This window comes from Pseudopodoces humilis, chromosome 2, assembly GCF_049639895.1.
Source record: "Pseudopodoces humilis isolate 2021_Gansu_Grassland_sample_001 chromosome 2, ASM4963989v1, whole genome shotgun sequence".
NCBI lineage: Eukaryota > Metazoa > Chordata > Aves > Passeriformes > Paridae > Pseudopodoces > Pseudopodoces humilis.
The window spans coordinates 84,461,189-84,474,849 of NC_142201.1; the positions used below are offsets into that span (position 1 = coordinate 84,461,189).

The window sequence follows — 13,661 nt, forward strand, 5'->3', positions numbered from 1 at the left end:
ATGAGGAAAGAAGTAACTTTATACCTTCTAATTTTAATAAACCAGGTGCTAAACCCAGCAACAAATAAAGCTAGGGGTGTCTTTACCTTTCCCTCTGGACCAAGTCTTATGATCCTTTCTCACACTAATTTCCAATTACCATCACCATGTTTGTCCCAGCATAATTACTAATTAAGTCCTGTATCTTGTAAAGTCCTCCATGTTATAAATTCTTGGTTCAGAATCTTGTTTTCCACATCTTTTTATTAAATAAACAAACACCATGAAAAGTAATGGTCAGTTCTGCCTGGGAAAAAGCAAATGTCTGATACAGCGCAACTATGATCATAACCTCAGTCATTACTTGGTACCACAAACACCTTCCAGTAGACCAGGCTACTCAGAGCCCCATCCAACCTGGCTTTGAATGTTTCCAGGGATGGGGCAGCTACCATTTCTCTGGGCAACCTGTGTCAGTGTTTTACCACCCTCACTGAAGATATTTAGTTCCATTTGAAATGTCCTGATGATATCCTGCTTGGCTTCCAGCTGCCGATCCACAATGATCCCACTGTCAGTGTCCTGTGTTATATCTTCTGAATCCTTGTGAACAGCAGATCACTTGGACATCTCAAATCCCACTAGACACCTGTAGTTATGGAGTCTAATACATAAGAAAGATTAATTTTGATATTATAAGGAGTTCTTATGCAGTTGTCTGGGTAGGTGCCAAATATCCAAACTCCCATTTAAGCAGACAGAAATCTAATCAGTACATCAGTGGAGCCTACACATCATTTAGGCTGACCACCCTGAAGCTTTCTGGTTCTCACCAATGGTATCAGTTAGATTCCACTGACTAAAATTGATGTTTACATGCCTACCTCACATGAGCATATTTATAAGTTCACATCTGGATTTACATGGTTAAACTGGAATTGAATCCCACTTTTAAGTTTACAAGGCAACACCAGCCTTCTAAAGAGTCTTTCTGTATATAGTGTTAGTTGTAGGGAAGACCTAAAAGAGCAGTTCAGAGGAGACACCTAACTTAGGTTCCTAAGTTGAAAGAAGATGAATCCTGTACATGATGAACACAGTGCTTTTCTGTGTGCCATATGTCTGAGCAAAAACCTGTAAATCAATATTCCACCTCAAATATTGACAGGTGAAGGTTAGCAGAGTTTGTGGTACAGGAGTTTACAAGAGAATCTGATTTGTAGCAGAGTCCTGACTGTACTGCATTTCAGAAATGCACTACTTTTCATTTCTATACTGGATGTACCTACAATAAGAAATAACTTAGCTGTCCATTCCTGCAGCTGCATTTTATAATACACAGTTCTCAGCAGGGAAATAAATGTTAAATATAAAAGGTGTGAGTACATAGCTGGGAGGAGATGACAAGCAGATATCAGGGCTGGTAAAGAGATTTTGACAAGTGGGTAGACAAGAACCTCATGAGCTCCAACAAAATAATGCAGAAATAAATGCAGTGCTCTCTACCTGGATGCATTCAAAAACATAGTAGTGCCTTTTTAATATTTGATTCAGGTGCCTGTAGACAGATTTGAGGCCATTCAAGATGCCCTGAAGTGTCCCTTCAGGTGTCCAGCTGTAGCTTCAGAAAGGCAGAGATGTCGGAAAGGTCCATGTCAGAGTTGTCATACCCTTGCAGAACTTTTGGATACCATAGAACATTTCAAAAGCACTGCATGTCTATGTTAAGGCCCCTGAATCAGACTCTAAATAGTTTTCCCTTTTTAAAATTCTCTCTGAGCATCTTACAAAAAAAAAATAAAAAAAATACACTGACTGTTCCTTGCCTGTCTGCTGGTAGACTGAAGAGTAGCTGTAAGAGACATGTGTAACTCCAGCACACAGAAACAAAGATTTTCTACCTTGTCTCATGCAAAGAGTAGAAAAATTGCTACTAAGACAAGAACAGATCAACACCACAGAGCCAAGAGAACATGACAGTGAAAATTGCTACCCTGTGTAAATCCCCAGTAAGCCTGAAGAAGCAGCTCTTCAGCCTGCCCAGCCTCATGGCAGGACCTCTTTAAAAGAGCAGATTATACTGGTTAGTGGGATAAACTCTAAGAGTCTTTCTCAAGGCCTGCAGTCACAGCATATGAATGTGGCTGGACCAAGCAGCAATTATCAAATAGAAATAAAGGCACAATTTAGCTTGTTACTTGTAGCACATTCAGATTATTTCAAAGCTTGTTTTTCCCCTTTTCTCTCACTGATATCCTACTGAATTATATACCCCCCTACCAGTGCTGTGTTTTGTTGCTAGTTTGTCACCATTTACAAACTATAAATATACTTTGAATCACCTGAATTACTATTTGAACCCTCTCTTCAAGCAGACACCTTTAAACACAGCCCCTTGTGCTGCTCAGTGCCTTGGCAGCATTGAGTTAACCTTTTCTTTGGAGTGGTAGACAGCAGAAATAGATCAGGACAGAGAGAAATAATTACTTTTGACAAGGATCTGAAACAGACTTTCCAAATAGTATCTCCACAATAATTATTTTGTCTGTTTTTATCCTAATGAGGTTACATAATTGATCCAAGGGACTACCTTTACTTCAGTTTGGCTCAGCTGGTCTCTGGTTGAGCCTGGTCCCCATCCAGCTTGTTGCTGATCTCATAAAATGTATTTTTCAAATCCTGGGTTTTCCCAGTTCTGTCATATTTCAGCCTCCTAAGCATTGAGATATGTAAATTAAAAAGACTGCATTAGAGAAGGTAAATATTTATGAACACAATGGAATAGGGCTTTAACTGCTGGATGTGTCCATTTTCAAGTGCTGCAATACTCAGTCTTTTAGTTATCACTTGAAAAAGTGTTGGGCCTCGGATAACATCTCAGAAGAGGTGTTTTTGGAGGGCAGATTATAAGATTTGTCAATTTTGATAACACTAACCAGAAAACCTGTAAGAGTTGAGAAACTCACTATACCAGGGAAGTTTGCTGCTCCCACACAGAAGGACCTGGGTGTAGGAATGACGTAACTTTGAAGGCACAAGGATCATGGAATCCCAGAATCTCCTGAGTGGGAAGGGAGCCATAAGGACCCTTGAGTCCAGCTTCTGGCCCTGCACAGGACACCCCAAGAATCTCACTGTGATAGGTGTGATCCTTTCCTGATGGGTGTATCTCTTGACCCACCTGCCTTCAAGCTTCCTTGCCTTTAATATTCAGGAAGATTATTATTGCTAGGGAAGTATTTTCCAAGCTCATTTAGGGTCCAGCTCACTGAAGAACTTCAGAAGTGGCACAGGAGAGAACTGTGCCAGCTGTGACCTTTTAACACATCCCATTAGCAGACCAGGCTTCCCAGCTCACTGATAAGCTTCTACCTTCCAATCCAGTCTTCTCCAGAGGTTGCTGACTTGCGCCAAAAATGTCCAAGTCGGGTGCTTAATCAAGAGTGAAGTTTTCTTGAACGTGACTTTTTTTTTTTTTTCTCCTAAGATTTTTTTATTGGCATTTTGCATGGAAAGACCAGCACAGTGACAGGGATATACTTGTATCACTTTCCATAAACTTTCCAACCATTTCTCCATTAAAAAAAAAAAAAATAAAATAAAAACAAAATTATAAGCTCTGGTGATATTTTAGCAGGTAAATTAGCTGAAAATCCCATCTTTATTGAGAATTCTCTGTTCTCAAAGCAGAAAAATCTTTGCCTGATGTTTCTTCAGTCTTTCCTGAAGTTTTGTACTGTCATGGGTACCTGTTAGATAACTGTCCCAGTCAGTCAGAAATACTTATGGCTGGAGGAGAAAATTAAGCAACTCACTTAGAATACAGAGGAGTTTGGAAAAGAAAGAGAAGGAAGAATGCAAGGGAAGGGAAAGGAATCATAGGTGGTAGGTCGGGCCAACAATTTTATCACTTAAGTAAGAAGGAAAGGAATTTTAAGCAAGTACCAGAATAAGTAGGAGCAAATGTGAGGTCAGAAAATAAGGACAAGAATACAGATTTAAAAAAAGGCTAGAGGTAGATAGTAGATCAGGTAGAGAGGGTCAGAGGGGAGGTAGGAGAGGAGCAGTTTCAAAGGAGAGATGGGTAAGTCAAAGGAGGGAGAGTGGAATCAGGATTCACTCATGTCTTAGAGAAAATTGCATGTTATGCTCAGGACCAGGAAACATCCTTAAGGCCAAGTAGGGCATGATATTTTACTGGTAAAAGGAAGCCAGGAGACAAAAATTAGAGGCCTCTAAAACCTAGAAAATGGAAACTAAACTAATGGGCAGTAATTATCTGAGATCCCAGGCTCTTTTCTCCATGGGTCCTGGTACTCCTTTTAAGAATGAGTCCCTTTGTAAACAGACTTAATGTGACACTTTGTTCTTGTGTCGTCCCATGTAACAGAGATGGAGAAGGTAGGAGGCATTCCTTAGCTTCCAGAAATAGGTTACATATATGATTTCATACTTGATGCCTACTAGGTGCCTTTTTAGACATGCCTGCCAGAGCTTTTATACAGGTGTGTTTGATAAATTACAGCTTCACTGCCTTTTCCTGTCTGCTCTCTGCTGATTTAACACCTCGTGGATTGCTTTTCCACAGGCTCTACAAGAGGAGATTAACGTTTCTGGCAGTAAAATAAAAGTGAGTTACCTGAGCAGTCGCACAGCTGGCTACAAATCAGTGCTGCGGATCAGCATGACCCACCCCACCATCCCCTTCAACCTCATGAAAGTCCATCTCATGGTGGCCGTCGAGGGACGCCTCTTCAGAAAGTGGTTTGCAGCAGCTCCAGACCTGTCCTACTATTTCATCTGGGACAAGACAGATGTCTACAGCCAGAAGGTGTATGGGCTCTCAGAAGCTTTCGGTAAGTGACTCCAGGGTTTGTGCCTTCTTTTAGAAACAGCCAAGTGGCAGTGATAGACCTTGTCCTAGATCAGTATGGTCTGACTGCAGACACAGGAAATGGTCCTTGCAGATTTGCTGCAGCACTCATTCCCCAGCAGACAAATCACAGAATAGTTTAGGTTGAAAGGGATCTTAAAGACCATTTTGTTCCATTGCCCCAGTCATGGGCAGTGATGCCACCCATTAGATTGGGTTTCCCAGAGCCCCATCCAACCTGGCCTTCAACACTTTCAAGGACAGAGTACAAATACTAATCTGTTCTCTGGCTCATGGCCCAGCACGTACATCCCGAGCTGCTCCCATTGTATTCATACAGAAGGAATTAACTGGGACTAGAAGCATTTCACTGTCTCTCACCTATAGCCAAAAACTGTCAACACTGCTTTGAAAGGAATCCCTAGAACAGAGCCCTCATTTCCACTGCTCCTTGTACCTGACCTTCAGGACTGGTCTAATCTTAGTTTCCCCTTCATTACCCATTCAAGAGTGCCATCCCATACTGGGTGTTTAGTGAGCAGAGGTAATGCAGTGATTGCTTCCCAACTGTCAACACCCAGTGGACATTGTTACAGGTCTTCAACTGAGTCTAGACTAGACCTTTCAGGTTGCCAGGAAATTATATCAGCAAATGGGAGAGATCCCAAATTAGCAAATACAGCTCCTTTTGGCAGAAGGATGGTTCACTGATGCCTCATAGCTCAACTGAAGATAAGTCTTTTTAGAGGAGTTGCAGGATGCCTGGTTTTCCAGGAATAAGAATAGGTGCCTTCCTCATCTCACTCAGGTTCATCTGCCTTGAGCAGCCTGTATGATACACCTTGCTGAGCCTTACCCAGTTTGGAAACCACACTGAGAAATGTGTCCTGGTAGTCCCAAAGGACTCTGTGTGCATGCTCTATAAGATGCTAGATCACCAGTTGGCCCTGGAGTATTCTGTAAAACAGCTCTGCAGCTCCAGAGTACCCAAGGGGGTCTGAAGACATCAGCATTCATGCCTTCAATAATTCCCACCTCCAGAATAGTGGAAAATATTGACCTTTCATATCCAAACTTGCGTCTTTTTCTGATACAATCTGCAAAAGGCTATGTTTGATAGCGAATCCTGAATTCTCTCAGCACTCAGCACTTTTCAAAGAGGCTGGTAAACTTGGAGGATCAGACATTTTTCTATCTAGTAAAAAAAAAACAAAGATCTATGTAATTGCTTTTCATTTGTGTGGAACTTGCAGTTCTGCTCTGCTTCAGCTATAAAGATTAGAAGAAAAGCAGACCAATGAAAATGGTCCTGCTTCTGAGAAAATTGTAAAGGAATCATTGTTCTGTCAAAAACATGATTTTCCTTCTGCTAACATAATTTTAAGCAACTCCAGAGTGTTCAGCAGAGTTACTCCTGAAAGGCTCTGATTAGACATCACGGCAAGCAAACTTTGGACATTAACAATGACCACAAGTCAACCTGGCTGAGACTGCTGCCTCTGAGTGACTCCCTGCCCCATGCATGAATTGCACATGTCTTTGCCTTCTAAGAAAGATTATGATCAAGACCAAGTTCCTGGCATGTACTCTTTGATCAAAGAAAATAGATAGGAGTGAAATTCTCTTATCTGAGAGTCCAGCGGTGGTTTACACTCTCAAATCATAGAATATCCTGAGTTGGAAGGGACTCACAGAGATCAAGTTTCAATTCTGATATCCATTGTTTTAAAATATATCATTAAAACAGTGTCCTTAAAATTTTTAGCACATTTGCCAAACATCTACAGTGGCATTGATCTTTTTAAGTGCAGGATAGTCTTTTAAGAGAAAAAAATTAGAATTGTAGGTTATGATGATGACATTTTCAATTAAATCAGCAATTTTCTGTAGAAATGCTTTTACCCCTGCTCAGTTGTGACTCTGTGCTGGCACTGCATTTCTGGGTTACTAATCTAAGAAGTCTTTTGTTTCTCTCTTGTTCACAGTTTCAGTAGGTTATGAGTATGAATCCTGTCCAGACTTAATCCTGTGGGAGAAGAGGACAGCTGTGCTTCAGGGTTATGAAATTGATGCTTCCAAACTTGGAGGATGGTCCCTGGACAAACACCATGCCCTCAACATACAAAGTGGTAGGTTGTCTGTGACACATAAAAGGAATAATAAAGCATTCGAGACCCAGTTGTTCTTTATCATTAAGAATTCAAGAAAAGGAAAGGAAAGAAACCTGACCAACACATGTGCTCTCTCGTGTATTTTACTAACAAATTATTTCTAGTAACCTACATTTAGAAGCAATTTGGTGTGCAAAATGTAAAATAAGCTGGCCATCACGAAGTAGTTGAATGTCAGCCCAACTTTGTAGTGTTGTAAAAGAAGGGTATTAACTACAAAAATATTCCTGAAATAACAAAGGGAAGCCTATTCAGATTGGAGCTGTCACTAAGCATAAATCCATCCAGAGGCATCTTCCAATGTGCCAAGTGAACTTGCAAAACAAGAGGCTTCATGGGTCCTAAGGGAGAATGGAAGGTTCCAGAGTTCTTGAGGACTGCTGAGGACTGCAGTAGGGAGGCTTACAAGAGGATCAGAACATGTTCAAAGGTGGAAGCATTGTGTCCCTTTGGATAACAGTGGTATGGGAGCAAACATCTAATTCAGCCCACATCACTGCTGAGAGCACAGCGCTTAAAAGGAAAATAGACAGAGCTCCTCTAAAACTTTGCAGGTGAAACATTTCTCTAGAGAATGTCCTATGGTCTTCCTGGCCCTTACTTTTCCATGAGCTACATAATTTCTTTTTTTTTATCTGGTAGGCTGAAAATTACAGGGCAAGGAGGAACAGACAGGGCAGGTAAAAATTCATAAGATGCTGAAAAGTGTATTTCATTCAAAGATAAGGACAGTCTTGTTCTCCCTACATATTTTCCTTCTGCAGGAAATGTAATGGGTCTAAAAAAAATACTTAATTCAAAAAAGAGGCTCCTCTTTTGGACCTATCGCAGAACAATACTATGAAAGATGATAAACCTTCTTACTATTTAGCAGATTCCCCAGCTGGCATGCAGCATTGCCAGTTTGTGCTCCCTTTGGTCTCAGTCTCCCTGTTTCTTTAATTTCCATAATATTGTTCTCTCTCTCTCTAGGTATCTTGCATAAAGGAAATGGGGAAAACCAGTTCATTTCCCAGCAGCCGCCTGTAATTGGAAGCATTATGGGCAACGGCCGCAGACGGAGCATTTCTTGTCCAAGCTGCAATGGTCTGGCAGATGGAAACAAACTCCTGGCTCCTGTTGCCCTAACATGTGGGTCTGATGGAAGTCTTTATGTTGGAGATTTCAACTACATCCGAAGGATCTTTCCCTCTGGCAATGTCACCAACATACTGGAGCTGAGGTACTCTGTGCTGAATGTGGGCATTAGAGTAATGCTCTTAAGTTCTGCAGAAATCCTATGTACCCAAAAGAAAAATGAGCAAAACTCTTAAAAAGAAAGCAAACAACACAGCAAAACAGAGAAAAAGCTGTCTGGATCTGCCTCTTCTGCAACTCTGCTGACTTTGATTTACACCAGAGAAACACAGGCCTAGCAAGTTCTTCCAGAACTGAATCACACGCCAAAACTATTGACACATTTCTGTGCTGCTAAATCAGGCTGTGCTGATGTCTGCCTTTTCCTGTAGTCAGAAACCATTGGGAATGCTGAAAATTAACAAGCAGCCTCTGAAATAACCTAAACTTGGAAGGACACAGCACTGATGATGATGATATGTAGAGGTGAATCAGGACTGATAATCACTCATAATTTAGACAAGATGATCATTGAAGGCAGTCACAAACTGGGGGTTTTCTAGTTGTTTTTTGAGGGGACAGCTGTAGCAGCCCCCTTAAGTTCCCAACTGAGCAGCAGTGTCAGGCTGAACATGGAGATGGGGAGAGTCTGTAAATAAATGGAGAATTTCCTTCTAATGCCAGAAAGCAAAGGAAAAAAATGTACCAGGAGAAATAACGAGGAAGGGGCAGAAACATCCATTCAAAACAATGAAGCAGAGGGAACAGTATGATTTGTCACAACTTCTGAGAAAATGGAATAAATTGTGACTGAACCAAATTTCAAATTGACCTCACTGTGGATATTTTTACTATCTAAAATTTCCACAGCAAATACATCTATCCACTTCAAAGCAATGGGGCCTGTTTCTGGGCTTTGCGTGGCCAGACAAGCCTCACTCCAGGAAAGTCAGATACAATTAAGGGAGTATTCCTGGGTGAGTCTTCTGTGCTTGACAGGCCTGAACTCAGGTCCTGAGAAAGTGAGAATTTCTCCAAAAGTAAGACCCTCCCTCCTCAGATTTAATATCCCCTGCTGCTGAGGACAAACATAATACTGCATTTCTGCAAGCCAAATTTGTGCAAGATCCCCTTAGTCCCTCATGCACAAACATGCCACAGTCATTAGACCTTGCCAAAAGTCTTATTTGGCACTCAGAACCATCCTTGTAGATCATGGTGTATGGGAAAAAAAAATCCAGACAGCCACCAGAAGGCTGGCACTTACAGAATAGTTGCCTTGGTATGTGCACCTCAGAGGGCTGGGGCACCTTTCAAGTAAGAAAGCATTTTTGCTATTCTGTTCCATGATACATGAGAATATAATATCTCTCATGTTTGTAAGGTGGGAAGCTGGGATAAACCTTCAGACCTGGTCCTCGTTAAGAGTGTAATATCCTTCCCGTGCCAGAAAGTTATTTTAATGACCAAAGGTAAAATTTCCAGAAGATTCTAGGTGAGCCCAAATCCCATTGCAACAGAGTAGGATTAATATATCTTTCCCAGAAGTACAATTTCGAAAACCCAATCCCTGTTTCATTGTCAGTGGAAATACCAGACCAAACAGAGGTTTTGTAAAGTATTTCCTCACTGGGGAAGAGAAAATTGGAAGCCTTGACAGTGTAGCCTTGCTGGCTGTTGTGTAGAGCCACAGAGTTAAATTTACTCCAGAGTTAAATCTGCTGCAACGATTGCTGCTTCATCTGTGCAAACACTCAGGTTACTGGATCTAATGAACATTTCTTCACTCTGGTGTGCTGTAAAGTGGGTTCAGATGTCGGCTGGTTAAAAGCTGTGGAGGAAAGCCATTGCTTTTGGACTAAATGGAGTTTGCTTGTGTCTTTTCAAATCAGCATCTCCTTTGAGATTAACACCCTCACTATTTGTCTCCAAGGTTTGTTTGCAGGGGTGGCTTTGGAGTGTAGTGTTCTGGAAAGCAAATGCTGCATTGTGGGTTGCAGAGAGCTGCAGCTGGGTGTGTAACTTAAATCTATGAAAAATGTCCAGCTCAGCATAATTTCATTCCTCTGGGCTGGAATTCAAGAGGTTACAGCAATGAACTGCCACCTGTAACTGTGCAACTCTTAAGTTACCTTTGTAAACCACATGGTGTTGCTTTGACTGAGGGTGAAAAAACCTGGAAAGATATCTGCATCTACATCTTTTTAGCTCAGTGCTGCACTGAATGATAGATAAATTCTGATGGTCCTATCTCTTGTGTGAGTGAAAAACTCCAAGCAGGTGAGATCACACTTCCTTTGTGATATGTGGCAGTACATAAGTGAGTTCACTGACAAGTAATATCCAATATAAAATACATCAGTGTCATTCCAGCTAAGTCTTTATTTATTATTGCATTGTGTGATATAGTTACTGTCAAGTTTTCAATCTGCTAATAATGCATCGAACTGAGCTGCTAACTCCTCATTCTTTCTTCTATTCCCTGCTTTCCTGTCTTCTGTCAGAAATAAAGATTTCAGACATAGGTAAGCCAACCAGTGGAGAATTCTTATGCTGCTCCCTGTCTTGTTGCATGTTGTTACACAGTGAGCCACAAGTGCCATTTCCAGATGATTCGATAGCAAATGAAGCTGGCGTGATTAAAACTGGTGTAGGCAATCAGTCATCAGAACTGGGAGCCATTAATCACAATGTGAGCCATGCAAGCTTCTGCATGAGCTGTTATAGCTGGAGACAGGGGAACTACAGGCAGGAGAAACAGGGTAACAGGAAGAGGAGGGGGGAAGAAAAATGGGTGGGAATTAACCAAGAAAGTAGAATGGGAACAGCATCAGGATACAGGTCACTGGAACAACTAGGAGGGAAAAACAATTTTCATACGGTGAAAAGTCTTCATTTGAGTTTGGGAGGGGTTTAACAGACATAATGAAGATCCCTATGTGACCCAGCATCACCTACCCAGGGAAGTTAGTTTTTGTAACATTTTTCAGTCTGAGCTTTCATAGAGATTTGACACGTGAAAGTCTGTCAGACTCAAATAGGAGGTAGCACAAGTCAGAACCTTAGCCAGGAATTGCAATAAAACAGTAATGACAAGAAAATAAGATAAAAGAGAGACTCCTAAATTGGAGCTTTGTCACTAAGAATATTTGTCACTTGGGTTCACTGGAGTTTCAGTGGGTTTGATGCAATCAGTTGCATTCCAGAAGATGCCAACTTCCTGTCACTGCCTGTGTTTGCAAGGACTTCTCTGACAAGTTACCCATCCTTCTCCCTGGTTGCTTTTTTAAATCAGAAGTTTAGACTGTGTGGAGTTGGGATTTGTGTGTGTGTGTGTGTGTGTGTGTGTGTGTGTGTGTGTTTAGTTTTCTTTTGCATTTGGGATTGGGGATTTTTCTTGCTATATGCTTTTCATTTACTATTTCTTTGACTTCATAGAGGTTATGCTAAACCAGAAATATTATTTTATCTGCATGCCTGGAAATGAAATGAAATAGAAACTGATTTTTTTTTTTTTATCCTATTGCCAGAACAATAACGAAGGGCTGAGCTTCACAGTATAATAGACTGGCCCAAAGCATCTATTAGCAGGGCTGGAGGTTGTTACCCAAGACCTTTTCGCTGATTGTCCTCATCAGGCAGAGTTCCAGCCCCTCTTTCATATCATTTGAAGGCTATAGAAAATTAATTTCTCTTTGGAACAGCCAGGTTGTATCTCTAATGCCCAAGAAATACACAGCCACTGAAGTGCATTTGTTTTGACAATGAAGGGCAGTAGTTGTATACCTGTTTCAAGATGAGGTTTTGTGTACAAAAGCAGTAACTGAAGGAAGATCTATGGACTGGCCACAAATGCTGCAGATTGGCAAGCCGGGTTGGCAGGGCTTCAGCCTTTACCCTTAGCCTAAAAACTAAGAAAGTATGTGAAAGAAATCCAAGACATGCCTGCTTCAGTGTAGCCCAAAGGGCATCAGGGAGGGAGGAAGCAGGTGAGGAGTTCCAGATCAAATGCTCTCATCTGTGCCTGCATTGAAGGAGTCACCCATGCAGAACAGTGCCTGTTCTGTGTCATTTGCTTTAATACTTCCTGCTAGGAAATCTCTTTGCTCCTGACCCTCAGGGAAATGCGTGGGTGTGGTCTCAGCTAAAGCTCCAGTGCTTTGAACTCCAGAAGGTCCTAAGCTTGACACCATGACCAGCAATGGTACGAAGGGTGAGATGCATAGGGCTGAATCTTAGTGGTTTGGAAAAGCTGAAATCCATATGCTAAAGCTGCCTCAGTTCAGGGGAAAGGAATTCCTCCTCAATATGTGGTCTGTGCTGAGCTTGATCTTCAGAGGTCCTGGACATACCCACTAAGAGGCTTGGCCTTACAGCTCTGTGTACTGTAGCCAAGGTCTAACTCTGTAACAGCCTAAATGAGGGATATTAGCTAAGCCAAAAAGTATTGCCAAATCATGATGCCTTCTCTGCAGGAACATGGAGGGCAGTGAGGCATTGCTGTTTTGCAAATACACAAAAAGTGGCCACATTTAAATTTATTCTTTCTTTCTTTCTTTCTTTCTTGTTTCTATTCATACTGTAGAGAGATGTCTACAATTAGTGACAAAGAGAGGTATCTCAGCAAACAGCTCTAGGATCATATAAAAGTCTCTTGCAGTCTCTGGCTTGGCTTATGGCATTGTTATAAAGTTTTATTGTCCAGTGTGTCACACTAGAAGAGCTTTGGGCATCACACACAAACTGCAGACACTGAAAGACCGAGTGTAAATTCAGCTCATTGCACTGTGTGGCCTCCTTAGGTATTAATCTATTGAATTTAACCCAGAGAAATAAGACCAGTACCTTACACAATTAAATCCTCTGATTCTGAGCTGCAGGGTGCTTAGCATGGAGCCATGGAAACACAGCCCCACTGGCAAAAAAACTCCTGGCTGCAGGAATTTGGTAGTTCTTTAGTCACCAGCAAATGTGCATGGCCAGCAAGGCTCAGAGGGGAAGTGAGTAGCTGGCACAAAAGAAGAGATGGTTTTGTCCTTAAACAGAGACATCAGATTGAAGGAAACCCCAGGGGTTTATCCAGGTCAGTGGTTGTGGGTTACCAATTTGGTGGTGTGACTGCTCCTGTCTGTTGACCACAGTGGGAGCCAGAGCTGTACAATTACCAGTAACAGAAGTTGTCCTTTGCTGAGGTGGTAGATGCCCTTGCACTTGAGAAACTAAGATACAGTTCATCTTGTAAGATAAATATTGAAAATAGTCAGACAAATCCTACTCCAAAAAGATGATATTTCTGTCCACTTGTAAAGGGAATCAAGGCAGCAGCTCTGATGTAAGCATCCACTTTGTAACTATCTAAAGCTTGATTATATGAATCCTTTGGCATTTTACAGAAACCACTAATAAGGTACAGTCTGTTGTGTTGATGTTTTGTGGGGAACCTGCTGAAAAAGGGGACCATCTCCCTTTTATCATCTCTATTCCATAGAGACTGGCTTCCCACTCTAGAGCAGGAGGTTCCT

At 41.5% G+C, this 13,661-nt stretch overlaps 1 protein-coding gene across 4 annotated transcripts in view; it reads left to right on the forward strand.

Annotated features, from left to right (window-relative positions):
• TENM4 (teneurin transmembrane protein 4) overlaps positions 1-13,661 on the forward strand; it is a 591,948-nt gene that overhangs the window by 521,617 nt on the left and 56,670 nt on the right. For 2 of the 4 annotated variants that reach the window (XM_088068961.1, XM_088068962.1), the window contains 4 exons: positions 4,568-4,835; positions 6,838-6,981; positions 7,996-8,245; positions 10,644-10,664. In XM_088068961.1, coding sequence (XP_087925087.1) covers positions 4,568-4,835; positions 6,838-6,981; positions 7,996-8,245; positions 10,644-10,664 — 683 coding nt within the window. The remainder of the gene's footprint in view (positions 1-4,567; positions 4,836-6,837; positions 6,982-7,995; positions 8,246-10,643; positions 10,665-13,661) is intronic. The other 2 variants (XM_088068964.1, XM_088068963.1) reach the window with 1 other exon arrangement.